Source organism: Mustelus asterias, chromosome 22 (assembly GCF_964213995.1).
Source record: "Mustelus asterias chromosome 22, sMusAst1.hap1.1, whole genome shotgun sequence".
In the NCBI taxonomy this organism is placed as follows: domain Eukaryota; kingdom Metazoa; phylum Chordata; class Chondrichthyes; order Carcharhiniformes; family Triakidae; genus Mustelus; species Mustelus asterias.
This window is the reverse complement of record NC_135822.1, coordinates 64546428-64573246: the sequence shown is the minus strand read 5'-3', so window position 1 is coordinate 64573246 and position 26819 is coordinate 64546428. Positions and strand designations below refer to the sequence as shown.

Sequence of the window (26819 nt, the reverse complement as noted above, 5' to 3'; positions counted from 1 at the left end):
CCCCCCTCCCCCCCCTTATTCCATGGATTACTCATGGAACAGGCATCAGTGGTATTTTAATGTGAATTGCAGATAAATAAAGCTTTACAACAGATAGAAAGATCATGACAATGGACTCCAGAACTATGTCCCTCAGCTTTATTCATGTTGATGTGACTATACATACAGCTTTTGTTAGATATATACAGCTTTCATCAGTACATATGCGTAGCACAGTTTGATGTATTTAATGATTTGATTTATTTTTGTCACATATCTTGATATACAATGAAAAGTATTGTTTCCTGCACCCTATACAGACAAAATTCACAGAGAAAGTAAGGAGAGGGTGTAGAGAAAGATCAACTTAATATAAGATAGGTCCATTCAAAAGTTTGATGGTAGCTGGGAAGAAGCTGTTCTTGAGTTGGTTGGTACGTGATCTCAGACTTTCGTATCTTTTTCCCGACAGAAGAAGGTGGAAGAGAGTATGTCTAGGGTGAGTGGGGTCCTTGGTTATGCTGGCTGCTTTTGTGAGGCAGTGGGAAATGTAGACAGAGTCAATGCATGGGAGGCTGGTTTGCGTGATGGACTAGGCTTCGTTCACAACCCTTTGTGTTGTCCCAAACTGTGGTCACATTCGGAATGGTCACATCAAGAAACTTACACAGAAAACCCCTGGTTAAACTCCAAGGAACATATTGCAAGACAGCAAAGGTTGAAAAGATAGTCAGAGAAAAGCCAAATAAAATCAGGATGTTTCAAAATACTTCAGCCTACAGGAAACAACAGCATTGCAGAATGCACCATATAAACATCATACCACACAGATGCATGGGAACACCACCACCTGCAAGTTCCTCTCCAAGCCACACACCATCCTGACTTGGAAATATACTGCTATTCCATCATTACTTAGGGGTCAAAATCTGGGAACTCCTTTCCCAACAGCACTGTGGGTGTGTTTACATGACAGGGACGGCAGTGGTTCAAGAAGGTGGCTCACCACCACCTTCTCAGGAGCCATTACGGATGGGCAATAAATGCCAGCCCAGCGACACCCACATCCCGTAAATGAATGAATTTGAAAAACCCACTGGGCAACTTTGCAACCATGATTAGATTTGATTTGTCACATGTATTGGGATACAGTGAAAAGTATTGTTTCTAGCATGCTATACAGACAAAGCATACCATTCATAGAGTAGATATGGGGGACGGTCGGGGAGGGTGCAGAATATAAGCAAACAGTTTTGGGGGAGTTTTGAGTCAGAGAAAGTTTTGGCATCCATTTCCATGTCCGACAGCAAGCCTGACAGCTCAAAGGGCCGAATGGCCTATTTACTCCTGCTCCTATTTCTATGAGAAAGTCAGCATAATGTCACCGCACCCAACTCAGCTTTGTCTCCTCTTGTTTCCTGTTGCACTCAGGACGGGTCTCCAGCTGATCCCAGACAAGCAATCTTAATCAGATTGTTTAATTTGTGCCTTTCACAATCAACTGGAGGCAGAATGAAGAAAGTTCAAGCTGATTCCACCCTCCAGGCTGAGCGAGCTGCAACAACCAGTTTGTATTATAATCAGGAGCAGGGCCACCATGCTGGTCACAGAAGTTTTAAGTTTATTTATTAGTGTCACAAGTAAGGCTTACGTTCACACTGCAATGAAGTTACTATGAAAATCCACTAGTCGCCACACTCCAGCACCTGTTCGGGTACACTGAGGGAGAATTTAGCACAGCTGGATGCACCCTAACCAGCACGTCTTTGCGACTGTGGGAGGAAACCCGCGCAGACACGGGGAGAACGTGCAGACTCCACACAGACAGTGACCCGAGGCCGGGAATCGCTGTGAAGCAGCAGCGCTAACCCACAGTGCCGCCTCAAGGGAGGATGGAAATAGACTGTTCGTCTTGGCCGGGCAAACCCTCATTATTCCTCAACGGGTAGAAGAAAATCTGACTCACCCATCTGAGGCGGCGGCGGTTTGACTCCCGGTCGGTTCCCTTCGCCTGGGACAGGCCCGTTACCACGGAGACTGCTCAGTTCCCACCCGGAAGCGGAAGCCTCCGCCGGCGGTGGGGGTCAGATCCCAGCGTCATCCGACAGTGAGAGGAGCCGAGTGGAGCGGCAGTCATGGCGGATGTCACTGCTCGTAGCCTGCAGTATGAGTACAAAGCGGTAAGTCAGGCCGCTCTTGATGGGGTTGTCAAAGCATAGAGTTGGTGAAGGGTTGGCGGGGGGAAATTGGGCGCCGGTTGGTTCTGCCCCGAGCTCAATCCGGCGAAGAGAGAATGATCGGGATTAAACCAGGGTGCAAAGCGCGGAGGCCTCAACCTGCCTTTGGTGGATTGCGGACGGATGTCGAGTTGGTCCTGAGCTGGGAAACCGGTAGGGATGTCACTCAGTGTTTTAACTTATAACATGGTTTACCCCTGTACATGATATTTACAACTGTACGAATTAAAGCTCTATTTCACGTGAATTGGAAGGTTAGAGGGTGATTTGATCTCAGCTTTGAAGATGTTGAGGGGAACACTCAGGTCGTTTTCTAATAACCCTTGTGATGATTCTATTCTGGAATTCTCTCCCATGAGTCTTGTTGATCCCCAACTTGAACAAACACATCTGTACCCACTCCCAACCAAAAATAAAGCACAATTGCACACATCTGTAACCTTCAATTCTGTTTCTAAAGTGATATGAATACATCTCATTTTTGAAAATGCAAATTGACACGGAGCCACCTATCACCTCCCAGAGTTTGTTCTTTATATTCAGTTCTTTGTATTTAGTATCTTGGGCTGGGATGAGTGGAAGTTTCTAATAATTCTCAAAGTTCTTGAACTTTGTTACTTGAGAACTGAGAGTTTTGTACAGCCTTGTGTATAAATGCAGTTGCTGATATTGGTTGCAGATTTGTGCAAACTGTTGTACATCAAGTTATAACTAAGTTTTTGCTTTAATTCCTTGTCTCTTACTGTAGAACTCCAACCTTGTATTGCAAGCGGATCGCTCGCTGATAGATCGAACAAGGCGAGATGAACCTACAGGAGAAGTGTTGTCACTGGTTGGAAAGTTGGAAGGATCCCGAATGGGAGACAAAGCTCAGAGAACCAAACCACAGTTACAGGAGGAGAGACGAGCTAAGTAAGCACAACTTGTATCACCCACATCATTGCTTATTTGGAATTGGGAGCATTGTTATACCAATAACACAAAAACAAATACATCTTTATATGCTGAAATCATTCATTCTCTGGATAGTCACATTCAGTAAGGCATTTCACAAAGTCCCATCAGTAAGGCATTTGACAAAGTCCCACATGGCAGGTTGGTTAAGAAGGTTAAGGCTCATGGGATACAAGGAGAAGTGGCTAGATGGGTGGAGAACTGGCTTGGCCATAGGAGACAGAGGGTAGTGGTCGAAGGGTCTTTTTCCGGCTGGAGGTCTGTGACCAGTGGTGTTCCGCAGGGCTCTGTACTGGGACCTCTGCTATTTGTGATATATATAAATGATTTGGAAGAAGGTGTAACTGGTGTAATCAGCAAGTTTGCGGATGACACGAAGATGGCTGGACTTGCGGATAGCGAAGAGCATTGTCGGGCAATACAGCAGGATATAGATAGGCTGGAAAATTGGGCAGAGAGGTGGCAGATGGAGTTTAATCCGGATAAATGCGAAGTGATGCGTTTTGGAAGAAATAATATAGGGAGGAGTTATACAATAAATGGCAGAGTCATCAGGAGTATAGAAACACAGAGGGACCTAGGTGTGCAAGTCCACAAATCCTTGAAGGTGGCAAAAAAGGTGGTGAAGAAGGCATATGGTATGCTTGCCTTTATAGGACGGGGTATAGAGTATAAAAGCTGGAGTCTGATGATGCAGCTGTATAGAACGCTGGTTAGGCCACATTTGGAGTACTGCGTCCAGTTCTGGTCGCCGCACTACCAGAAGGACGTGGAGGCATTGGAGAGAGTGCAGAGAAGGTTTACCAGGATGTTGCCTGGTATGGAGGGTCTTGGCTATGAGGAGAGATTGGGTAAACTGGGGTTGTTCTCCCTGGAAAGACAGAGAATGAAGGGAGATCTAATAGAGGTGTACAAGATTATGAAGGGGATAGATAGGGTGAACGGTGGGAAGCTTTTTCCCAGGTCGGAGGTGACGATCACGAGGGGTCACGGGCTCAAGCTGAGAGGGGCGAAGTATAACTCAGATATTAGAGGGATGTTTTTTACACAGAGGGTGGTGGGGGCCTGGAATGCGCTGCCAAGTAGGGTGGTGGAGGCAGGCACGCTGACATCGTTTAAGACTTACCTGGATAGTCACATGAGCAGCCTGGGAATGGAGGGATACAAACGATTGGTCTAGTTGGACCAAGGAGCGGCACAGGCTTGAAGGGCCTGTTTCCTGTGCTGTACTGTTCTTTGTTCTGAATGATAAAATCTATCTCGTTAAATACAGGAAAACATACAGTACGGATTGGTCAATCTGGCTAGAAATTGTTTTGTTCAAAGAAATTCAATATTTCAAATGCTTTATAAATAAACAATAAATTAAGTTTTGAGACAGTTCCTAAATTCATAATTACACCTTATGGATCCCATTGCGAGGACACTACATGTGAGGAAACATCTGTTTTTGGCACATCCTGTGATATATTGTAAACAATGTTATGGGCGTTCTCTGGCATTTAAATCCAGGCATGTTGTTTGTATCATATCCACCACATTCCAGACATTACACTTCACTCCAAATGCAAAAGAATCTTGAAGGTTCAGAACATAGTATAGACATTTGGGGTCTCAAGAAATCGAGGGATATAGGGAGCAGGCAGGAAAATGGAGTTGAAGCCCAAGATCAGCCATAATGCTATTAAATGGTGGAGCAAGCTGGATGAGCCGTATGGTCTATACTCCTGCTCCTATCTCTTGCCTTCTCATGTCTTGTCTTATCCCTTTTTTAGTTTAAAATTTTTGCTTTCCATAGATTGCTTGCTGTATTTATCTCCATAACAATGACAACATGTTTCTGAAAGTAGGCGTTACGAGATGCTCTGGGGACATTATGAATGATGCAGTATTAATGCCACTTCATAGAATCATAGAATTCCTACAGTGTGGAAGGTGGCCATTTGGCTCGTCGAGACTGCACCAACTCTTGGACAGAGCATCTTACCCAGGCCCACCCCATCTCTGTAAGCCCGCTAATCCTCCTAACCTACACATCTTTGGACACTAAGGGCCAATTTAGCATGGCCAATCCATCTAACCTGCACATCTTTGGACTGTGGGAGGAAACTGGAGCACCCGGAGGAAACCCATGCAGACACGGGCAAATTGTACAAACATCACACAGACAGTCACCCGAGGCCGGAATTGAACTCAATTCCCTGGAGCTGTGAGGCAGCAGTGCTAACCGTTGTGCCATCCATTTTATCCAGCACAACAGCTGTATTTAAATAAAAGTGCATTTATTTCTGTACAATGCCAGGAGCAATTCATTCATCAATATTTGTAACATACAGTTGTAGGAAGTTTGCAGCTGAGCTTGGAATATTTCAGTCTTTCCAGCTTTTCATTTTGTGCAGAGGAGAACATATCCAATCAGATTGCTTGGCCACTTTGCCTATTCTGTCAGCCAGATGGTTTTCTGCACAATATATATTTGTATTCTGTTCAAGTGTGAATTTCTTTTTTATTTTCTTTGTTTTTAAATTATTGGGTTCTTTGTCATGCAGGAGGAGAAAGCGTGATGAAGACCGACATGACATGAATAAAATGAAAGGATACACTTTGTTGTCAGAGGGCATTGATGAAATGGTTGGAATTGTGTACAAACCAAAAACCAAAGAGACCAGAGAGACATATGAGGTGCTGCTCAGCTTCATTCAGGCTGCGCTTGGTGACCAGGTAAGAAATTACAGGAAATACACCAGAATGCTGGCAAAAGCTATTAATTTAATTGTCCCTTCTAATTTAATCATTTTTAAATCTACTACATCACATACAAGGACACCAAATCATACTGAGGGGATCACTCACATTTCTATTTACTACATCCTGGCATGCTCATTTTCCTGTAATTCTATTTGCATGCTTAAATCTTCCTTCAGAGTCTTATGCTTTTTGTCTGATCTGCAAACAGCATCACATACTGAAACAAAATTGATTCACTTCTTTCCCTTGACTGCAATGGCCTTTGCTCTTTCAGCCTGTTCCATATTAATTGACTTGTCTGTCCCACATAGCCACCTCCACAAAACTGGTGCATGTGGGATCGACAAGTTGAGCAATAATCGATCAATGATGTATGTTGAGGTGGAAGAAGCAAACCAGTAAATTTGTCATAGACATTAAGGACCATGTCATGTTCACATGTGTATGGTTATTGTTTAGGTATGCATTGGGTGTATTTTTTTCTGCATTAATTGGGTTTTCTTTAATAGCCACGTGATATTCTCTGTGGAGCGGCAGATGAGGTTCTTGCTGTGCTGAAAAACGATAAATTGCGTGACAAAGAGCGACGTAAAGAGATAGAAATGCTCCTGGGACAGTTGGAGGATACGCGCTACCACGTGCTGGTAAATCTGGGAAAGAAAATCAGTGACTACGGAGGAGACAAAGAGGTGCAGAATATGGGTATGTAAGACCGAACTGTCAGGGCTAAAAAGGCAAGGAAGGGACTGTATCTTTATAATAATTGCCACATCAAAAGGTCAGCGAAATGCCAATTCATGTACTATTTGTTTTGCGTTATCTTTTTATTGTCTTCACTCTCCACTACTACCCATAATCCCACACCAGATATGTTGAAACTTTTTCTCCCCTTCAATGTATGAAAGAGTTCCTTCTGTTTCAGACTTTTGTCAACGTCATGATATAGGCGCAGTTTGAAACAGTGTGAGGCCTCTACTGAGATGTTTCTTTCTCCTTGTATGTGGGCAAAATCTTACTCAGCATGCCCTTCCCTTGCCATCATGTTCATTATGTTAGCTCTATCACCCTGTCTTCTGCCAATGGTGTGTAACAGTCTGCACATCAGCACTGGTTAGGCGCAGCATTGGAACAAACCCGGCCCTTGTATTGCCTGTTTGCTATTTTAATGTTTAAAAGTGGCCATTTCTGTCATGTGTCACAAGACCTTTCTTCCCACAGCTGCTTATGTGGAGTCTGCTGTTATTTCAAACTGGAGTCTGTGGGCCTTCTGCCCTCAGTGAGTACTTCTGGTCGTCTTGGTTCTGTATTTGTTACCTGACTCATATTTATTTCTGTGGCTGCAACACCATGTTTTCCTTAATGTCAATGTTGTTTTTCTTTGAGTGAATAATATATATCTGAAGTTGGTACTTGTGGCCTTTGGGGCTGGACCAGTTCTTATTAGTTGTCTTCGTGCTCAAGTACAAAGTATAAATCCATGCCCCAAATAATTTGCATGTATCTCAAGTTGCTGGTGCTGAGTTGTAAAAGATTTCACCACTAATGAGACAACAGTGCTACAAGAAGCATGTTACAAACATCAATGTCCACATTAAATATCGATTTTCCTGGGTTTTGACATCCAGATTGTTGCATTTCTGGGTCCAATGATTGGATCAACCTTCTATTTGCCACTCAAGATCCTCTGTTGATTAGTTCGGGACAATTGTTGGTTTAATGATTATTCTGTAATATTTGCATTTAAAGAAAGCAATAACAGTATACTTTGCGCACACCAATATGACTGCTTGGGTGATATTGAGCTGAGAGTGGGCTTTCATTGTCGGAGACAGATGGCATTCATGTGTTGATAAATTGCAGTTCTGTAACCAGCAGCAAGTAATGTTCTATCTATTGACTGTTTTAGATCGTTTCTCCTGTGTAATGTGTGCTTCCCCCACCCTGAACCCAGTCCTTGTTCCCTATATTGTATGGATCAAACAGAAGGTTCTGAGCAAACTGTTTTGAGTAGTTGGAAATTAAAAGAATACCTTCCTTTTTCAGATGACAACATTGACGAGACGTATGGAGTGAATGTACAGTTTGAGTCCGATGAAGAGGTAAATGAAGTAACCTCACAAATATTTTCAAAGTTGTTGAAACCTATGTGTAGATTACACTCTCCAGCAAATGTTACTCAGATCAGCACCATGGTGCATGTACAGGAGAGAGCCAAACCATTCATTATACTTTGCAGGTTACTCATGCTACATCACCATTGTGTGAAAATGGAGGCAAGTGTTCATCACAAGGCATTGCACATGATGTGCTTGGGATGTCACAGTATGTACTGATCAGCCATCCTGCTCCACCAATTGTCATTGATGTTAGCACAAAATGTCCCTTGCTGTGGTAAGTTTCATGAAGGAGGACTTTTGTAATGACTGAGGATCCCTGTAAACTTTTTTTGGGTTTTTCCAGTTTGCATTTACTTTATTTTGCTCTGGCTGTTTCATTTTTTCCAATTCCTATTTCAGGAAGGAGATGAAGATGCATTTGGTGAAGTGCGTGATGAAGCATCAGATGAGGATACAGAAGGCGAGGAAGCAGACATCAGCTGCACACTATCTGCTAATGTAAGTCCTGCCATAAATGCTGATGTGTTGTGAATATGAGGATATCACTGACCAGTAGCCGGAAGTAGAAGTAGAAAGTCAGTGAAGTAGAAAGAGAAAGTAGCTCATGTGAGTGAACACAATTTACAATGAAGCAATGGAGTTACACTGTGTCAGAATGATGCGCCAAACAATAATAAACACAAGCGGTGGTCACCTCCAATAAGAGTGCTCTGTCCAAACTAAAATTGTAGATGGGTTAAATTAAAATTTCAAAGTGGTTATTAGTACTTTGTGTCTTTGTGTTGTGCAGAATGCAATTCAGTGACAAAGTCCTGTTTGCGTTTTAGCTTGGTGCTGCTGGAGATGTGCTGAGTGCCAAGAAGAAAGACCTGCATCCTCGGGACATTGATGCCTTCTGGTTACAGAGGCAGCTTAGCCGCTTCTATGATGATGCTATCATGTCGCAGAAGAAAGCTGATGAAGTGCTGGATATTCTAAAGGTGAGCTCCAAGATGATGGTACAGTGGTCAAAAGTGGATACCATATTCTAACTGCAGGCCACCCAATGGTTTGACCAATTTTTGTTAGCCCACTTTCCTTTTATATTCAGTGCTCATAATTTCTTTTAACATATTTAGTTAATTTATGTATAAAGTGTCCACTTTATAATGTAGCTGAAGTTGCCTGAAATTTCCTATACTCATTGTGTTTAAGTCTTAATTTTTTTCCTCATCAGACAGCTGGTGATGACCGTGAATGTGAGAATCAGCTTGTATTGCTTCTTGGTTTCAACACTTTTGATTTCATCAAGATCCTCAGACAACATCGAATGATGAGTGAGTATCAGACTGTTTCTGTGGGTGTATGTAGACAATTAGATCTAACATTTCTCCCCCAATTGTTTATATGGATTCAGGACAGGCATTGAGGCATTTTCTTGGACAGCTTATACAGATTGTAACTGATGTTTGGAAACTTGCACGTCTCTCTGGCTTTAATCACAATCTTGGACATGATGGGTGATGAGGCCTTGACATGTCTGATAAGAAATCAGCCTGGGCAGTGAAAATCCAGCTCCCAAGTTGACAGAAAATGGTGCTAATTCTTTACCAATTATGAATTTCACTGACAGACTTGGGCTGATGTAGTTGTGCATACTTTTCTGAGGCAGCGTGGAGAGAACTATTTGAATTTGATTGTGTTCCGTCCAACAAAATAAATATGCCTCCACTCTGAGGTTCAAATTCTCTCCCTCGCTCTTAAAAGAGTACTCTTTCCTCCAGCCGAGAAGCATCATGAGTAGTAGTGTGGTGTATATGGACATTCTGGTCAGCCAGCCATGCATCACTGTGACCGAAGTGTTCAGTTCTGCCACTGGGAAGTCTCTTGTGTAATTTCTCCTTCCATGAGAGATTATTTGAAGTGCAGGAGCTCGTGACAGACCAGGCTGGGAGGTTATCTCTTTGAGTTGTGTTGGTCCAAATTGGGAATAGTAAACATTCAGTCGCATAGATGTTTGTTTTCACAACTGGCTCTTATTTCCTCACATGCTAACTGTGTTCTCGACTTTGTCTTTGAAGTTTTGTATTGCACGCTGTTGGCCAGTGCTCAGAGTGAGGCAGAGAAGGAGAGGATTCAGAATAAGATGGAGGCAGATGCAGAGCTTTCCAAAGTTCTCTATAAACTTCAAGAGACTGAAAAAGAGGACATAATTCGGGTAAGCTGCAATAAAAATCATAAAACACACCAGCCCTCACCATCAGCAATTTTACTAACTGAAAACAAAATCAAAATTCTTCCTTTCCCTTATAGGAGGAAAGATCTCGTAGAGAACGTGTTCGTCAGTCACGTGTGGATACAGACCTCGAAGCAATGGATATCGATCGAGAAGGAGAGGTTCGGCTGGTTGAAAATCTAATGCTGGTGTCATTTTGAGCTACAGTGGTGTTGTGACGTAGAATGTAAAATGAGAGCAAATAGCACAAATCAATGATAGGACAGCTTGTGAAGAGAGATTTGTGGTTTGTGAAAATGGGATGAATTGGTTTTAAATTTAGTCTGGACTGCAGTTATTACAGTAAAACGAAAATGTATTCAGCTGACCCCAATTCTGAGTGAAGGATGGCACAAAGTTTGACTATCTGTAACTAGGGAGAGGGAGAACAAATGCTTAAATAGGGTGGCTGTACTTGATTGTTGTACTAAAATTACTCATACTGCCTTGGTCAAGTTGGAGAGGATTCTTAGAGACAGGATGTATGTGCATTTAGAACGGAACAATCTCATTAGTGACAGACAGCATGGTTTTGTAAGAGGGAGGTCGTGCCTTACAAATTTGGTGGAGTTTTTTGAGGAAGTGACAAAAACGGTTGATGAAGGAAGGGCCGTGGATGTCGTCTATATGGATTTCAGTAAGGCATTTGACAAAGTCCCACATGGCAGGTTGGTTAAGAAGGTTAAGGCTCATGGGATACAAGGAGAAGTGGCTAGATGGGTGGAGAACTGGCTTGGCCATAGGAGACAGAGGGTAGTGGTCGAAGGGTCTTTTTCCGGCTGGAGGTCTGTGACCAGTGGTGTTCCGCAGGGCTCTGTACTGGGACCTCTGCTATTTGTGATATATATAAATGATTTGGAAGAAGGTGTAACTGGTGTAATCAGCAAGTTTGCGGATGACACGAAGATGGCTGGACTTGCGGATAGCGAAGAGCATTGTCGGGCAATGCAGCAGGATATAGATAGGCTGGAAAATTGGGCGGAGAGGTGGCAGATGGAGTTTAATCCGGATAAATGCGAAGTGATGCATTTTGGAAGAAATAATGTAGGGAGGAGTTATACAATAAATGGCAGAGTCATCAGGAGTATAGAAACACAGAGGGACCTAGGTGTGCAAGTCCACAAATCCTTGAAGGTGGCAAAAAAGGTGGTGAAGAAGGCATATGGTATGCTTGCCTTTATAGGACGGGGTATAGAGTATAAAAGCTGGAGTCTGATGATGCAGCTGTATAGAACGCTGGTTAGGCCACATTTGGAGTACTGCATCCAGTTCTGGTCGCCGCACTACCAGAAGGACGTGGAGGCGTTAGAGAGAGTGCAGAGAAGGTTTACCAGGATGTTGCCTGGTATGGAGGGTCTTAGCTATGAGGAGAGATTGGGTAGACTGGGGTTGTTCTCCTTGGAAAGACGGAGAATGAGGGGAGATCTAATAGAGGTGTACAAGATTATGAAGGGTATAGATAGGGTGAACAGTGGGAAGCTTTTTCCCAGGTCGGAGGTGACGATCACGAGGGGTCACGGGCTCAAGCTGAGAGGGGCGAAGTATAACTCTGATATCAGAGGGATGTTTTTTACACAGAGGGTGGTGGGGGCCTGGAATGCGCTGCCAAGTAGGGTGGTGGAGGCAGGCACACTGACATCGTTTAAGACTTACCTGGATAGTCACATGAGCAGCCTGGGAATGGAGGGATACAAACGATTGGTCTAGTTGGACCAAGGAGCGGCACAGGCTTGGAGGGCCGAAGGGCCTGTTTCCTGTGCTGTACTGTTCTTTGTTCTTTGTTCCTGATTCAGATTGGGTTGGAGATCAGGAGACCGAATGACCACTGTGTTAGATATTGAACTGGAAATGGGAGACACAAGTAATCAAAGTCATCAAGAAGATTCTCGGCATTGAGAAATGTGAACAAGAAAAGTTAATGTCCTAGATACCTAAGGTGATCTGATTGAAGTGCTCAGGATTATCAAAGGAAGTGACCCAGGCAGATTGTTCACAGTGTAAAAGATATAACCATCCCAGAAGACCAGCTTAAAAATAAATAATTTGGTGGTATGAAGTGAAATCAAAATGGACCTTTATTCCACAAACTTAATATTATAGGTGTAAAAAAAAGAACGAGCTGTCATTGGAACTAATAGCACAAAGAGTTCAAGTGGTATCTTGCTGCATTTTAGAGAGAAAAATCAGAAGAATTTGTATGTACCCTCAAAACAGTTAAAATGAATGGCATAAGTAGCAGAGACACAGGAGGGTTCAGTCATTTGGCCTGTCGATACACAGAACCTCAAGAGACAGCAGTGGGGTTGACACTTCCACTCGGTTTGCAGCAGAACTCATTGATTCTTTGATGGGCAAAGAAGCAATAGATTTTTAAAGTTTATTTCTTTCATTCAGGTGAACTGTGGATTCGTGTTTGGTGTTGGAGTTGTTGACCTTTCTATGCCTTAGTTGATAGCACAGATCTCTGAGGAAGAAGATTGTAAATCGATCAGCAATTGCTGAAGTTGTTGTCATCAGGATGAGAAATAAAGTGGCGTGTTGAGCGATCAGTTGAATGTGCGGTAGAACAATTATTCTCTGCAGCCAGTAGAACTTTTGAGGAAGTGTTACCAAGTCTTATTGTGAAAATGGATGTGGATAAGGTTCGTTTTGTGGTTCCTGTTATTTAGGGCTCGTTTCCTTTTTTAGATTCTCGCTCCCAGACAGGTTCTGGATTTGGAGGATCTCGCCTTTGCACAGGGGAGTCATCTAATGGCAAACAAGCGATGTCAGCTACCAGACGGTTCATTCCGCAAACAGCGCAAGGGTTATGAGGAAGTGCACGTGCCAGCTCTCAAACCGAAGCCTTTCAGTTCAGATGAGGTGAGAGATTAATACAAGGTCCTTGGTCGATTGTCGGATCTTTCTTTTGCGTAAATATCATTTCATAATCACTGCTGAGTTTCATTACTCTTAAAACAGTCTGAAGTCAGCATATTCTGACAACATTGCTGGGAATGTAAATCATAACTGAAAATGCTGAAGTGCAGAACAGGTCGCTCAGCATCTGAACTGCAGACCTGTCTTTGGTCTGTCAATTGTTGGATTTTAGTAATTACAAAAGTAAGATACAGGCAATGTCTCCTAAAGGATTTAAATGCTTCTGCATGGCACCTCCCATCTTGGTGGAAGAACTAAGAACTTTGCTTGATCATTTCACCTCTAGTTGAGGTGTCTCTCCACAGCTGCATTAAATATAGTTTATTGAATGAGATAGTTCAGTTATATATCTGATATGAAAAGAGAAGTTGCTGGGAATACTAAGCGAGTTGGGCAGCATCTGTGAAGAGAGGGAGGGGAGTGAATGCTTTTTGAGTGTGGACCCTTTGTCAGCTTGGGTCCATGTCAGGAATACAAATTTCTCCCATTCCTCCATAGGGACTATCTAATCTGAGTGTTTACAACATTTTCTGCTTTGTTACGAATTTTCAGCACCAAGTGGGGCAGCACAGTATTCACTATCTTATCTTGCTGAGAAAGAGAATTAGTGCATTCTTAGAAAATGTACATTTAACCCAGATATGACAGAGAATGCTCAAAACCCAATGAGACTCTGATATTGGTGTTGCTATTCATGTTTTTAATTCTTCTAAATATTACTTCTGTAGCAACTGCTATCTGTAGAGAAGATGCCTAAATACACACAAGCAGCATTTGAAGGCTTTAAGACGCTGAACCGGATCCAAAGTAAGCTGTGTAAAGCAGCCATGGAAACTGATGAAAACCTGCTACTTTGTGCTCCCACTGTGAGTATATGCTGATTTACGCTGTAAATTTACCGCACTGTCTATTACTGCGGTGAGTGTAACAGATACCTTGAATTTCTGACCTATGTTTGCACTTTGGCTGAGTGCATTTGTTTTTAAATACTGAATCTAAATTATTTTTTCCAACGCTTCCAGGGTGCTGGCAAGACAAATGTAGCTCTGATGTGCATGTTGCGTGAGATTGGGAAGCATATTAACATAGATGGAACCATCAATGTTGATGACTTCAAGATTATATATATTGCACCCATGAGGTCACTGGTTCAGGAGATGGTGGGCAGTTTCAGTAAGGTAAGAATACAAACAGTCATACATGTGGCACAGTCTTAAAAACAAAGACTGGCAGCATCATGAGATGTGCCTATGACTGAAGTGACATTTTGCTTTGCATCAAGTGTTATTATGTATGTGGTAACATAGTAGTCGCCTTACTGAGTTCATTACCCAGATGCCAGCACTAACAATGATCCGGAGAGCTGAGTTCAAACCTCACCATGGCAATTTGTGAATTCAAATTCAGTGACTTACATAAATAAAGTAGAATAAAAAGCTAGGAACTGTACATGTTGTATCAAACCTGCTACAAAAATAGGATGTCACTACATACAAGTACGGTAGCTAAAGAAAATGGCTTACCACCAGTGCCTCCATCGTCACCTTGAGGACAGTTGAGAATGAACAGTAAATGCAGACCTTGCTAGCAATGGCTGTCATCCTGTAAATGAATGAATAAAAATGAATCGGGTTAGTTTTCAAGGTCTGTATACTGCAGTTATTACAGAATCATGGAGCTGCAATGAATGCAGTAGAATTGGTGGGACAGAGTACACGGCCGTAATGGAGCCTGTCTGTTTTTTCTCTCTATTTAAGTAAGTAGACAGAATATCAAGTGGACTCCCTTCAATTTCTGTTCTCATTTTGGCCTGACTTTTCTGTTCACCTTGCTTGCGGACAATCTATTGGACCTGGCCCAAGACAAAAGCAAAGAAGGACATGAGCCAAGATAAAAGACGGGAAGGAGTGGGAGAGTCAGGCTGGGTGATGCCATAGCAGTATTCGTGAAATATAAACAGGATTTCCACTGAGGAAACAGGAGACCAGTGGAAATCAGCACGTTAAGATTAAAGATGATGAAAAAGTGGATGTAAAATAAGATGTCGACTGTGAAGCTTTGGTCAAGTTAGGTGAAACTTAATAGGCCAGTGATGAGCCATTGAGACAGTTCTGTTTTGTACTTTTAAACATTAGAACTGCGAGCAGAATCACTTTAGTTATCCCACTCAAATGGTCTATGATAATGTGGATTTAGTTAACCCTTTTAACCTGATATTGGACTTTTCTCACAGCGTCTTGCGAGTTACGGGATCAGTGTTGCTGAGCTGACTGGGGATCATCAACTGTGCAAAGAGGAGATCACTGCAACCCAGGTGATTGTGTGCACCCCGGAGAAATGGGACATCATCACTCGCAAGGGAGGAGAGCGCACCTACACGCAGATAGTGCGACTCATGATAATTGTGAGTACACAAATAAGTGCAGGATTTTCTGATTTTCCCTTTGGCGCCTTTGTATATTCCATTTCTTGATTGATGTGTTAATGCAGCTCAGGTCACAGAGCAACAAGGGATGGGGCGGCAACAGGTGGGAGTGGAGGATAGGGACGAGGGTGGCGGGGGGGAAGGACAGGAACGGAGTGGAGGAGGGGGGTGCGAGGAGGTGAGGGTGGGGGGAGATGGGGCGGAGGGGGAGAGGACGGGGACAGGGATGCGTAGGTGAAGGATGAGGGGTGGCAGGGGATGTGGGAGGGAATATTGGGGAGGGGGGACAGGCAGGGGGAGGAGGGAAGGACTGGGGGTGAGGGTGGGGACTGGAGTAGGTAGACAGTAGGGTTGGACGGGACATGGGGGGGAAGATGGGGTGGGGAAGGAGGAAGGGGGTGGGATTAGGGTATTGGGAGAAAGTAGACGGAAGGAAGGAGTGAACGGGGAATAGAAAGATGGTGGGTGGGTAGGAGGAGAATGGGCAGATGGCAAGACAGGGTGGGAGGACTAGGCCAAGGAAGGTATGTTCATAATGAAGTCAAACATGTTCAATGTATCAGCCTGCAAATCCTTCCAAGATGCCAATGACTGGGGATAAGAACGGGAGAGATTCCTGGTCAACCACGCATGATGTGGAGTGGCACCCCTAAAGCTATAAGCCCCTGGCGACAAACCAGCTACTTGTTCCGGGAATTACTAGTTATAGTAACAAACAGTCTGCTACTACCTTTGCTTTATCTTACTTTATAGACTTGCCCCAAGCTGGTTATTCCCTGATCTTTCTTCCTCAGGACGAGATTCACCTCCTCCACGACGATCGTGGTCCAGTACTAGAGGCATTGGTTGCGAGGACAATTAGGAACATTGAGATGACTCAAGAAGATGTACGATTGGTGGGGTTGAGTGCCACACTGCCAAACTATGAGGATGTTGCTACTCTTCTGCGAGTTGATCCAGCCAAAGGTCTTTTCTACTTCGACAATAGGTAACTCATGTCAGGATCCAGTCTGTGCCTTGTATTTACATGGGTGGCCTCGCTAATATTTAGTAACAACAGTTCTTGAAATAAGTGGGCAGGAACTGGATACTTGACGCCAGTCTAAATTGCATCTGGGATGTCTGAAGTTGTAACTGATGGGGATTACTTGTGTGTTTTGGTGTCTATTTGCTATGCACTACTCAATTAACTCTGTGCTTGTTACAAAGAGTTTGGGGGAGTAGCTAAAATATTGATACAAAGCACCATTCCTATCATAAGATGACAAGAAAAAATGGAAAACTTAGGCAATTCACATCCTGCTTCAGTGAAGATCACCCCATGTTGTGTCTTTCATTCCAGTTTCCGTCCTGTTCCACTGGAGCAGACATATGTTGGAATCACAGAAAAGAAAGCCATCAAACGTTTTCAGATTATGAATGAAATTGTATATGAGAAGGTGATGGAGCATGCTGGAAAGAATCAGGTCAGTGATCTTATCTGGAAAAATGAATTGTGTCCCCACTCCACCACTGCCCGCCCTTCCACAGTCTGTACTGCTGCCACACGTGGGGCTGTGAAATGCTACTCTGCAACTTGGCTAAATGTATGTCGACCTCATTTGGATCCGGTGTCTCAGCAAAGCTGAGATGCTGGCTTGGTCTTTGACCTGATGTCATCCAGTTGGGACCAGCTTCCACCAATGCTTTTAACTCATAATTTTGCTATGGCCAAGTAGCATAGACTTTGTAGTGTACATCTCGTTCCAATTTGCATTTTGATCCTCCAGGATGTTGTGGCCACTTAGCCATCCTTGGCCTTTTTGGATGAAGATCTGGAAGGCTACCAGGATCTGTTTGAGCCTTATACCCCAAATGTTGCTCCATGCATGTCTGATCTGTTTTCATAGCGGTGAGAAACATTCCACTAATTTCATCCAACAAGCAACTTGCCCACTCCCGATAATAGATGTGATGAGGTGGTTATGGTAGACTAAGTGACACATGTGATTTGTGGCGGTGTTTTGAGGTGATGAGTTCAGACAATCTGACAAGAAACATGCTGATTTCCACATTCTATGTCCCCATTAATCCCTGTGTGGTGATTCGCTTGGATGGCCAAAGGAGAACATAGCCTGCATCACTTTTATAACACTGCCAGCCCCTTTTGTCCTCACTGGTGCGATTGTCTTCACTGATTTTACACCCCAAAACATGGGGTGTTGGATACAAGTCTCCTACTCTCTTCTGGGGAGCGTCCCTTCCCCAGGTTCACCCATCTTGCATTTGGTTCTTTTTCCAGCTTTGGTTCAGCAAGTTTACCTTGATTGGTTTATTTCAGGTATTGGTGTTTGTTCATTCCCGTAAAGAGACTGGAAAGACAGCACGTGCGATTCGAGATATGTGCCTGGAAAAAGACACGTTAGGATTGTTCCTTCGAGAGGGCTCAGCCTCCACCGAGGTGCTGCGGACAGAGGCAGAGCAATGCAAGGTAAAGAGCTAAGTCATTTACCAATCTCTCTCAAATTTATATGTGGTGTGGAGAGTGTCCCTTTCAATGCAGCGTTATGCACTGCAGCACATCCATATATGCAACTTAACCTGGAGTTCTGCTCGCCTAGCACAATTTGAGAACAACAGCTTCTATTTATATTGTGCCTTTTAACGAAATGAAACATGCCAACGTGCTATATAAATAGATGTATGAAATCCCTGGAAAAGCAAGGTAACAATGCTGTCTGCTTAGCAGCATCTTATCTGCCAAAGTTTACAGCAGGAAAGTTGGAGAACCTGTGCCAAAATTCAACCTCACTGTGCGTGAAACAGAAAGGAAACTTGAAACTCAGGATCTTGTCTTTTCAGATGCTGGCAAACCTTTTGCACATTTATTGTTTTTGTTTCCGATCTCTTGCACAAGCTGCATTTTGCATAAAATCTCTCTATCTGTCTCTCTCTTAGAACCTGGAGTTGAAGGACTTGCTTCCATACAGTTTTGCCATTCACCACGCTGGTATGACCAGAGTGGACCGAACATTGGTGGAGGATTTGTTTGCTGACAGACACATTCAGGTAATTAGTTATAGCAAGGTTTCTGGGAGCTTTGTTTCCATTTATTTTTGTTCACGGTGTGCCTAGTTCATGTATCAGTCCTTTCTATATAAATGGTTCCATGACTGGAGAGACAAAGGTTTTAGAAGAGTGCCATGTTGTGCAGTGGTCTCAGCATGTGATGTCTTTCAAAAAACAGTGACCCTTGGTTGTGATGAGCACAGGGAAGCCCTGCTCCCTGTTGACCATTCATATTCCTATTGATGTGCCAACCACACCAGAGTCACAAAGAAGCTGCTGTCTCACCTTTGCCAGTCAAGTTCTCTTTGTTCTGTGTACTGGGGTACCGGTGAGAGTGCAGGTACAGTGTGAAGAAGGAAGGAAAAGAACTTGCTTTATGCAATGCCATTCACACTCTTGGGATGTCCCAGAGAACTTTACAGTCAATTAAGTATTTTTTTAATACAGTCACGCATGTAATGTCAGCAAATGTGACAGATGATTGTGCCCATCACATTCCCTGTAATGGCAATGAGACAGCTATCCAGCATAATACCGACAATGAGGAAACACTTGGATCTTCAAATTCTTTTCCCTGACCATTGATATTTGCCATATCCATAGAATATAAAACAACTGTAAATGAGCTCTAGTTCTCCATGAACTGGCATGTGTCTGTAGCTTCCCAGTGTCTGGATAAATGTACTTGCCCCAGGTATTAAACACTGAGGCTATGTTTGGCTTGCTAAACAGGTTACTACTTTGAATGAGCTTAACCCTGAGGGTAACAGGATGAAAAAAGCAGACCAAACAAATACTATCATGGGCAAAACTTCACATTGCAAGAGAAATAATTGAAGTCTCTCTATGCAGTTGTGTATCGTTGCTCTATTCACTATTCTCTTTACACTTGGCAAACTGCAGTCCTGTGTGTCCTATTATCCAGAACTTTTTATTGAATAGCAATAGTCTGTCACAAATAATAATTACCTTTTTGATACGGATTTTAACCTTTAACATTGAGTTTTATGTATAATCTTATTGTGCTTTGTGTTTAGGTTTTGGTCTCCACAGCAACTCTGGCTTGGGGTGTGAATCTGCCTGCGCACACAGTTATTATCAAAGGGACACAGGTGTACAGCCCAGAGAAGGGGCGCTGGACTGAGCTGGGTGCACTGGATGTCCTTCAGGTGACCTGACTTTAATCATTTGGATTAATAATGGCCTGTCTTTACACAAGTCCCTACGTACAAAATCCAGAAACAATTGGTGGGCCTGCCACAATCTTCATGTTCTAAACACTTCTGTTTTCACTGAGAACTTGATTCTGACTCGTTCACTCCTGAATAAATAAGGTCATGTGTTTACAGATGTTGGGCCGTGCAGGACGACCACAATATGATACGAAAGGTGAGGGTATCCTGATCACATCGCATGGTGAGCTGCAGTATTACTTGTCCCTTCTCAACCAGCAGCTGCCCATTGAGAGCCAGATGATCACCAGACTCCCTGACATGCTGAATGCTGAGATTGTCCTTGGAAATGTCCAGACTGCCAAGGTGAGAAACTGATGTATAATTGTTGTTGTCACCCTGGATATTAGACTTCCAAGTCCAGGGCTGAGAGATGTAAAGTCCACCCTGCTAATTTAGATACTGTCCTGTCTGGGTTGACCAGGGCGCGGCGGTGAATGTTAAGGAACTGTGAAGTAGAATCTGAACGTTATAACCCTATGGTCATGCAGGATGCCATTAACTGGTTGGGGTACACATATCTCTACATCCGAATGTTGCGAACTCCAACTCTTTATGGAATATCACACGATGAGCTGAAGAGCGACCCCCTGCTGGAGCAGCGCAGACTGGACCTCATTCACACTGCTGCCATCATCCTTGACAAAAACAACCTTGTGAAGTACGATAAAAAGGGTGGCAACTTCCAGGTAAGGGAGAGTGGCTCTAACTTAAAGTAACAGCCAATTTGTCATCAGGTTTTGAAATAGCACCTGGCGTAAACTAAGATCAACAGAAACTTCAGAAATCTGTTGTTATTTTGTAAACATGCGTCCATTTATTTTTAGTTTCCGTATTTAAATAAGCGGGATTTTTTTGGTAGCAAGTTGATAGGTAAGTAAATATTGTGCAGTGTTGAGTCTTGACATTCATTCAGTGCTATAACTTGTAAATCTTGTGTACAGGTGACTGACCTAGGGCGGATTGCGAGTCACTATTACATCACACAAGAAAGCATGGCCACTTACAATCAGCTATTGAAACCCACCCTCAGTGAAATCGAGCTCTTCAGAGTCTTTTCACTGTCCTCAGAGTTCAAGAACATCAGCGTGAGAGAGGTAAGTGAGTTTGAATATTCTCCACGCACTGCAAGATTACTGTGCCCAGAAGGACCATTTTGGACTGTTAAGGAATTAGCAATGAACATGTTTTAGTGGACTCCCAAAATCCCACCAAGTTTCTTAATTTCAACTGAGCTGCTGGTAAACATTGCCTTGGTTAATATTATAGAGATGTAAATAATCCAGCATAAATTTTATCCTCGTACCTATCCTAATATGTGGGTGATGGCCGTGTCTGAATCCAAGGATGACATCCATTCACAAGTTTCTGCTTTGGGTCTTTTTACATGTCACCTAGCAGGCAGATTTTCGAACCCCAGATCTTTAGGCAAATGGGGCAGGACATCCCACAAGGTAATGAGATTCAATGTGCAGGATTCCACTACCCTCCTACAGGTACATTTTAAAACAGAATAAGCTATATATGTTGCCATGTTACCCAGGAACACCAGATACATAAACGTGTTGAGAATGTGTGTTGTATGTATTGACTGAAAGAATCAGGGAAACAGAGAACTCAGCCAACTATTTTGTTGGGTACTGCCTGAGGCAGCCTTATTGGCTTGGCTTAATGCATCTTCAACTACCGATGGTTGCCCAGCAGATTATTTCTTGTGTCTTTATCTCATTCACCTGGTGTTTATCTCTACCCACCCTTTAGGAGGAGAAACTTGAGCTGCAGAAGTTGTTGGAACGCGTTCCTATCCCTGTCAAGGAGAGCATTGAAGAGCCTAGTGCCAAGGTATCTTAACCTGGGTCTTTGTGACTGTTGTGTCTATTCCCTGTATGAGCTAACCTGCTGCAGGTGGTTACAGACTATTGAGAATTTGGAGGTTGGGGCGATGGAACTAACATTTGAAATGTGCTCTCTGCCTGTCAGCCAAATGCACGAAATGACTTTGTTCTCCAAGAACAAGCACAGAGAATTGGTCTGGAAGTATTTAGGAGGGTGAGGTGGGGTAGGGGTTGGGTGTGGGTGTGTGTGTGAATGCACCTGATGACAACATGTTGGGAGATTGTTATATCTGGTGGTGTTTGTTGAGTGAGAAGTGTAGTTATTTTTTCTCTGTGAGTGTGTAATGGCTCTTCTGACTGTACAGACCATAGAGCCCATACGGTGCAGAAGGAGGCCATTCAGCCCATCAAATTTGCACTCTCTGAAAGAGCATCTTACCCAGCCTCCCCCACCCCCATCCCTGTAATCAAACACATTTACCATGGCTAATACACCTAACCTACATATCTTTAGACTCTGGGAGGAAACTGGAGCTCCTGAGGAAACCCATGTGGAAATGGGTAGAACATGCAAACTCCATGTTACAGGCAAAATGATTATCTTCCAGAAGTGCTGTGACTGTATATTGTATGTATAGGGGAGAGGTGGGTTGCTTAGGCTATGTATTGTCCATGTTTGCTAACCTTGTGCTTACTGTGTTTCAGATCAATGTGCTGCTCCAAGCCTACATCTCCCAACTGAAGCTGGAGGGGTTTGCACTGATGGCAGATATGGTTTATGTGACTCAGGTAAGTGTAATGAGCAGAATTGTTTCCATTCAGTCCACTGATCAGCTTAAAGTTTTTGTTCGATCATGGTCTAGGAAAGCAGTGGTATATATCTCATTGTATTCTGTACTGTTGTGTACTGGGGAGGCGGGGGAACTAATGCATTGAACATTTCCCTAAGAAATTAGCTGAGCGCTGTTTACTGAGGTCACTTGAATTGAGAGGATTTGTTAAGTTTCTTTTCATGTTGTGTTTCAGTCTGCAGGACGTCTGATGCGTTGTATATTTGAGATCGTCCTAAATCGAGGCTGGGCCCAGCTAACTGACAAGACTGTTAATCTCTGCAAAATGATTGACAAACGCATGTAAGAAACTAGCACTAAACCATGTCTTGTACTCAAAATGAAAGCGTCATTAGGTAATTACAGAAAGAAAAATGGTAGCGAGTTAGACCTATCCACCTATGGCCAATGCAACGCTTGTCAAACAAGGGCTATTCATGCTGGGAAATGGAACACATTTTGACCACCCAGTTTCATCATTGTGTCCCCAGTATGGACAAGATGGGTGGGATGTGAAGCAAAGCTTCATCTGCAGTGTCAGCAGACTTGTATTCTCCTCTTTGAACCAGAATATTGAGAGTTCAAACCCACTGTGGACTTGCGCCTACGTTCATAGATTCATAGAGCACAGAAAGAAACCTTTCAACCCATTATACTAATCCAGGTTTACATTGCAGTTATGCATTCCTTTAATGCTGCATTGAAAATATGGCATTTGACAATGTGACATGAATCCGCATGCATGCTCCAGTGGGTGTTGAAGATCTTGTAGATCTATTACTATGTGCAAATTGGCAACCAATTAGTTTCTCTATATACCAAAAGTCACTGGACCAAAAAAAAGTAACCAGTCGTGGAAAGTCATGACAATCTGATAAATGCAAGCTCTTTGTCCAGTGATTTGCTTCAGTATCAGGAGAGCAGCCTCTACAAACTAGAACAGCATTTTTTTCAGGCCCGCCATTAGTTAGGTTGAATATTACGTTGTGGGCCCGTGTTCACTGGGAACTGCGTCTAAACTCATTTCACATTGAGAACCTAAAGCAGATTTGGACCTCCTCCAGAATCTGAAGCCAGATCCAAAAGATGGCTGCCTTTAGCCTTTGGGATTTAAGCTGCTACTTACTTCAGAACATGTGCTCATGAAATCCAACAGCTGATAATCTTGTGTTTATGACAGGTGGCAATCGATGTCACCTCTGCGACAGTTCAGGAAGCTGCCGGAGGAAGTCATCAAGAAGATCGAGAAGAAGAACTTTCCATTTGAGCGATTGTATGACTTGAATCATAACGAAATAGGTAAGAAGAGTGGACTGCACAACACCCATAAGAGTTTTGATATCTGCTGACAGTGGGTTCCAATACTCTGTGACTAAATGTCAGAGTTCGCAAGTTCATGTGTTTGAATGTGTGTTGCAGATGGGAAAACCTTTGAAGGGGTGAGATGTTAATGGCTGAGGTTGCACTGGGGAAAAGTTGAAGATTTTACATTTGTTTTGTAACTTGTGAAGCGGCCACCGGAGTCAGCTGTTTTTTAGCTGCTGTCTGACTTTGGCTAACAAACTGCTTGCAACTTTTCCCAACCAGGAGAGTTGATCCGAATGCCAAAGATGGGCAAAACAATCCACAAGTACATTCACCAATTCCCGAAACTTGAACTCTCCGTTCACATCCAGCCCATCACACGCTCAACACTGAAAGTGGAACTGACCATCACACCTGACTTCCAGTGGGATGAGAAGGTAAAATGGAACAAGGTTCATCTCTGAAATTCATTGTTAGAAGAAAATTAAGTCACGAATTCTGGGAATCAAGTATGTTGCCTATAAAGCTGAGTGCTTAACTCAGGATCATTAATTGTAGCTTGCTATTTAAATGTTCCAATTGAGCAGATCATTCTTATGTTGATGAATTTGTTCTTTCTGTGCTGAGGCATTGAGTTGGCAACATTTGATTTCTCTCCTGTCTCTTTATTGTTACAGATACATGGATCTTCTGAGGCATTCTGGATCCTCGTTGAGGATGTAGACAGTGAAGTTATTCTACACCATGAGTACTTCCTGTTGAAGGCAAAATATGCTCAAGATGAGCATTTGGTGATGTTCTTTGTACCTGTCTTTGAACCTCTCCCTCCACAATATTTCATCAGAGTGGTGTCTGACCGCTGGCTCTGTGAGTAACCCTATGACCTGAAGGGAAGATTAATGCTTTACTGTCGTATCAACTTTCTGCCATGAGATCTAACTTTCTTCTATGTTCACGTAGCCTGTTTAGCATCGATTAAAGATAATAGCCTAATTCATTTTACTAAGTCTGAATTTAATAATTGAGTCCATTTGAAAATATATCAGCTCTGAGGTGACCCTAGGGTGATGAGCTTTGCTGCAGGTTCTATGATGATGTTTCTCTCCATTTCACATTGTACATTTTCTGTGTGTCATTCTCATAATGCTTGGTTTCACAATTCATGGTTGCAGAGCATCGTGTTACCGTTTCTTTTGCAGCTTGTGAGACACAACTCCCAGTTTCATTCCGACACTTGATTCTTCCAGAAAAGTATCCTCCCCCCACAGAATTGCTGGACTTGCAGCCACTACCTGTGTCAGCTTTGCGGAACAGTGCCTTTGAACATCTCTACCAGGATAAATTCCCTTTCTTCAACCCAATCCAGACACAAGGTAACAGCTCCATTTCTAATGCCTCCATCCTGTTGCATTGTCTCAGGACTCTTGATTAAAAAGATTTATCATTGGTTCGCTGATAGCCAAGGAAACAGCAACACATGAAGACCTCTGGTTTACAGTGATTATAACTTTGTTTAAAAATAAAAGTGGCACATATGCACATTATTGATTAGGCTGATAAATGTTAGATGAAATTTAATAGAGAACTGCAAGGTGATACACTTTGGGGATTTTCTGAAGAAGAGGATGTGCACTCTAAACCTCAAAGGAGCAGAGAGACAATGAGATTCATATATACAAATCTTAGTGTCAAAGAACAAGCTAATCGATATATTTTCTCAAAAATATTTTGAATGGATCCAAAGTTATTTAAGCAGGGTGCAGAGTACAAATGATAAACATTGGATGAGGCAGTTGGAGAATTGTCCTTTGTTGGACATCCTACTTCAGGAAGGATGCCAAAGCCATCAGTAACTAGACCTTAAAAGTACTTCATTGGCTGTGGAGCACTTTAGGGCTTCCTGTTGTTATGAAAGGCATTATTTGAATGCAAGTCTTTCCTTATTGTTGAGATCAGTCAATCTCTTTGCATCATTATAAATGCCTACTTGCATCCCTATCCTGTCATGGTTTTCTTCCTATCCAAGTGAGCTGTCCGACACGCTGTTGCAATGTACGTAGTGCAGCCAAGTAGCTGTCAGTGCTACTCTGTTATTTGCTATACTGGGCTTGCACAGCACTCCAAGTTGAAGCCTCCTGTTTTCTTTTGGCAAGCTGCTGTACTGCAACTGAGCTAAATTGGGAATTGTGTGTATAAATCTGCCTCCATCCATTTATTGAACACTTGTGCTTCAGTAGATGGCTGCGCGACTGGCTTGGACTGGAAATGCTGAGCCCATTTACGTGTTTTGTTAATTTTGCCTCATCTCTGGAATGTCAAGCACCAGGTGACTGATGCCACAATTCTAAAATTTTTTTTGTCTTCTGCTTTCAGTCTTCAATGCGGTTTATAACAGTGATGACAATGTGTTCGTGGGAGCTCCCACAGGCAGCGGGAAGACTATCTGTGCAGAGTTCGCAATCCTGCGAATGCTTCTGCAGAACTCTGAAGGACGCTGCGTGTACATTACCCCAATGGAGGCCCTGGCTGAGCAGGTGAGGTCATGAGCTGCACATGATCAGAAATTTAACCATGTCACTGCAAATGGAGACTAACTGAACAGTCTTGACCGGTTGTTGAATCACATTGGAAAAGGTTTGATTTCTGAAATGCTTTCACTTCAGGATTCAGAGCATGGGTTTCAGCAGTAACTGAGCCAAACATGTCAGGAAGGCCCAAAGTGCTGACCGAAATGTCTGATCTGAACCAGGGCAGGAATTAGTGTGCTACAAATCCACTCAACAGCCTCGGTTAATGTACGAGCATTTTCAGAGACTATGTATTAAGCTGGCTTTCATGTGAGGGATTTCCCTTCTTAATTGTGGCTTAGCTAACACACAGACTCACGCAGACAAATCCTCTGGTCAAAGATGTTTCTTTATTTTCCAAGCTTGGTC

The 26819-nt window shown here is 43.1% G+C and overlaps 1 protein-coding gene across 1 annotated transcript in view; it reads left to right on the top strand.

Annotated features, from left to right (window-relative positions):
• The first annotated feature begins 2060 nt into the window (after positions 1 to 2060).
• snrnp200 (small nuclear ribonucleoprotein 200 (U5)) overlaps positions 2061 to 26819 on the top strand; it is a 34824-nt gene continuing 10065 nt past the window's right edge. Inside the window, exons 1-30 of the mRNA XM_078239492.1 lie at positions 2061 to 2159; positions 2965 to 3128; positions 5720 to 5891; positions 6428 to 6620; positions 7962 to 8017; positions 8435 to 8533; positions 8863 to 9015; positions 9252 to 9351; positions 10096 to 10232; positions 10328 to 10411; positions 12978 to 13151; positions 13937 to 14074; positions 14231 to 14386; positions 15442 to 15612; positions 16428 to 16621; positions 16976 to 17099; positions 17954 to 18103; positions 18571 to 18681; positions 19719 to 19850; positions 20031 to 20219; positions 20405 to 20602; positions 20858 to 21010; positions 21675 to 21755; positions 22454 to 22537; positions 22775 to 22881; positions 23759 to 23877; positions 24166 to 24320; positions 24561 to 24750; positions 25083 to 25256; positions 26257 to 26417. Of these exons, the coding sequence (XP_078095618.1) occupies positions 2115 to 2159; positions 2965 to 3128; positions 5720 to 5891; positions 6428 to 6620; positions 7962 to 8017; positions 8435 to 8533; positions 8863 to 9015; positions 9252 to 9351; positions 10096 to 10232; positions 10328 to 10411; positions 12978 to 13151; positions 13937 to 14074; positions 14231 to 14386; positions 15442 to 15612; positions 16428 to 16621; positions 16976 to 17099; positions 17954 to 18103; positions 18571 to 18681; positions 19719 to 19850; positions 20031 to 20219; positions 20405 to 20602; positions 20858 to 21010; positions 21675 to 21755; positions 22454 to 22537; positions 22775 to 22881; positions 23759 to 23877; positions 24166 to 24320; positions 24561 to 24750; positions 25083 to 25256; positions 26257 to 26417 (4164 nt within the window). The 5' untranslated portion in view covers positions 2061 to 2114. The remainder of the gene's footprint in view (positions 2160 to 2964; positions 3129 to 5719; positions 5892 to 6427; positions 6621 to 7961; positions 8018 to 8434; positions 8534 to 8862; positions 9016 to 9251; positions 9352 to 10095; positions 10233 to 10327; positions 10412 to 12977; positions 13152 to 13936; positions 14075 to 14230; positions 14387 to 15441; positions 15613 to 16427; positions 16622 to 16975; positions 17100 to 17953; positions 18104 to 18570; positions 18682 to 19718; positions 19851 to 20030; positions 20220 to 20404; positions 20603 to 20857; positions 21011 to 21674; positions 21756 to 22453; positions 22538 to 22774; positions 22882 to 23758; positions 23878 to 24165; positions 24321 to 24560; positions 24751 to 25082; positions 25257 to 26256; positions 26418 to 26819) is intronic.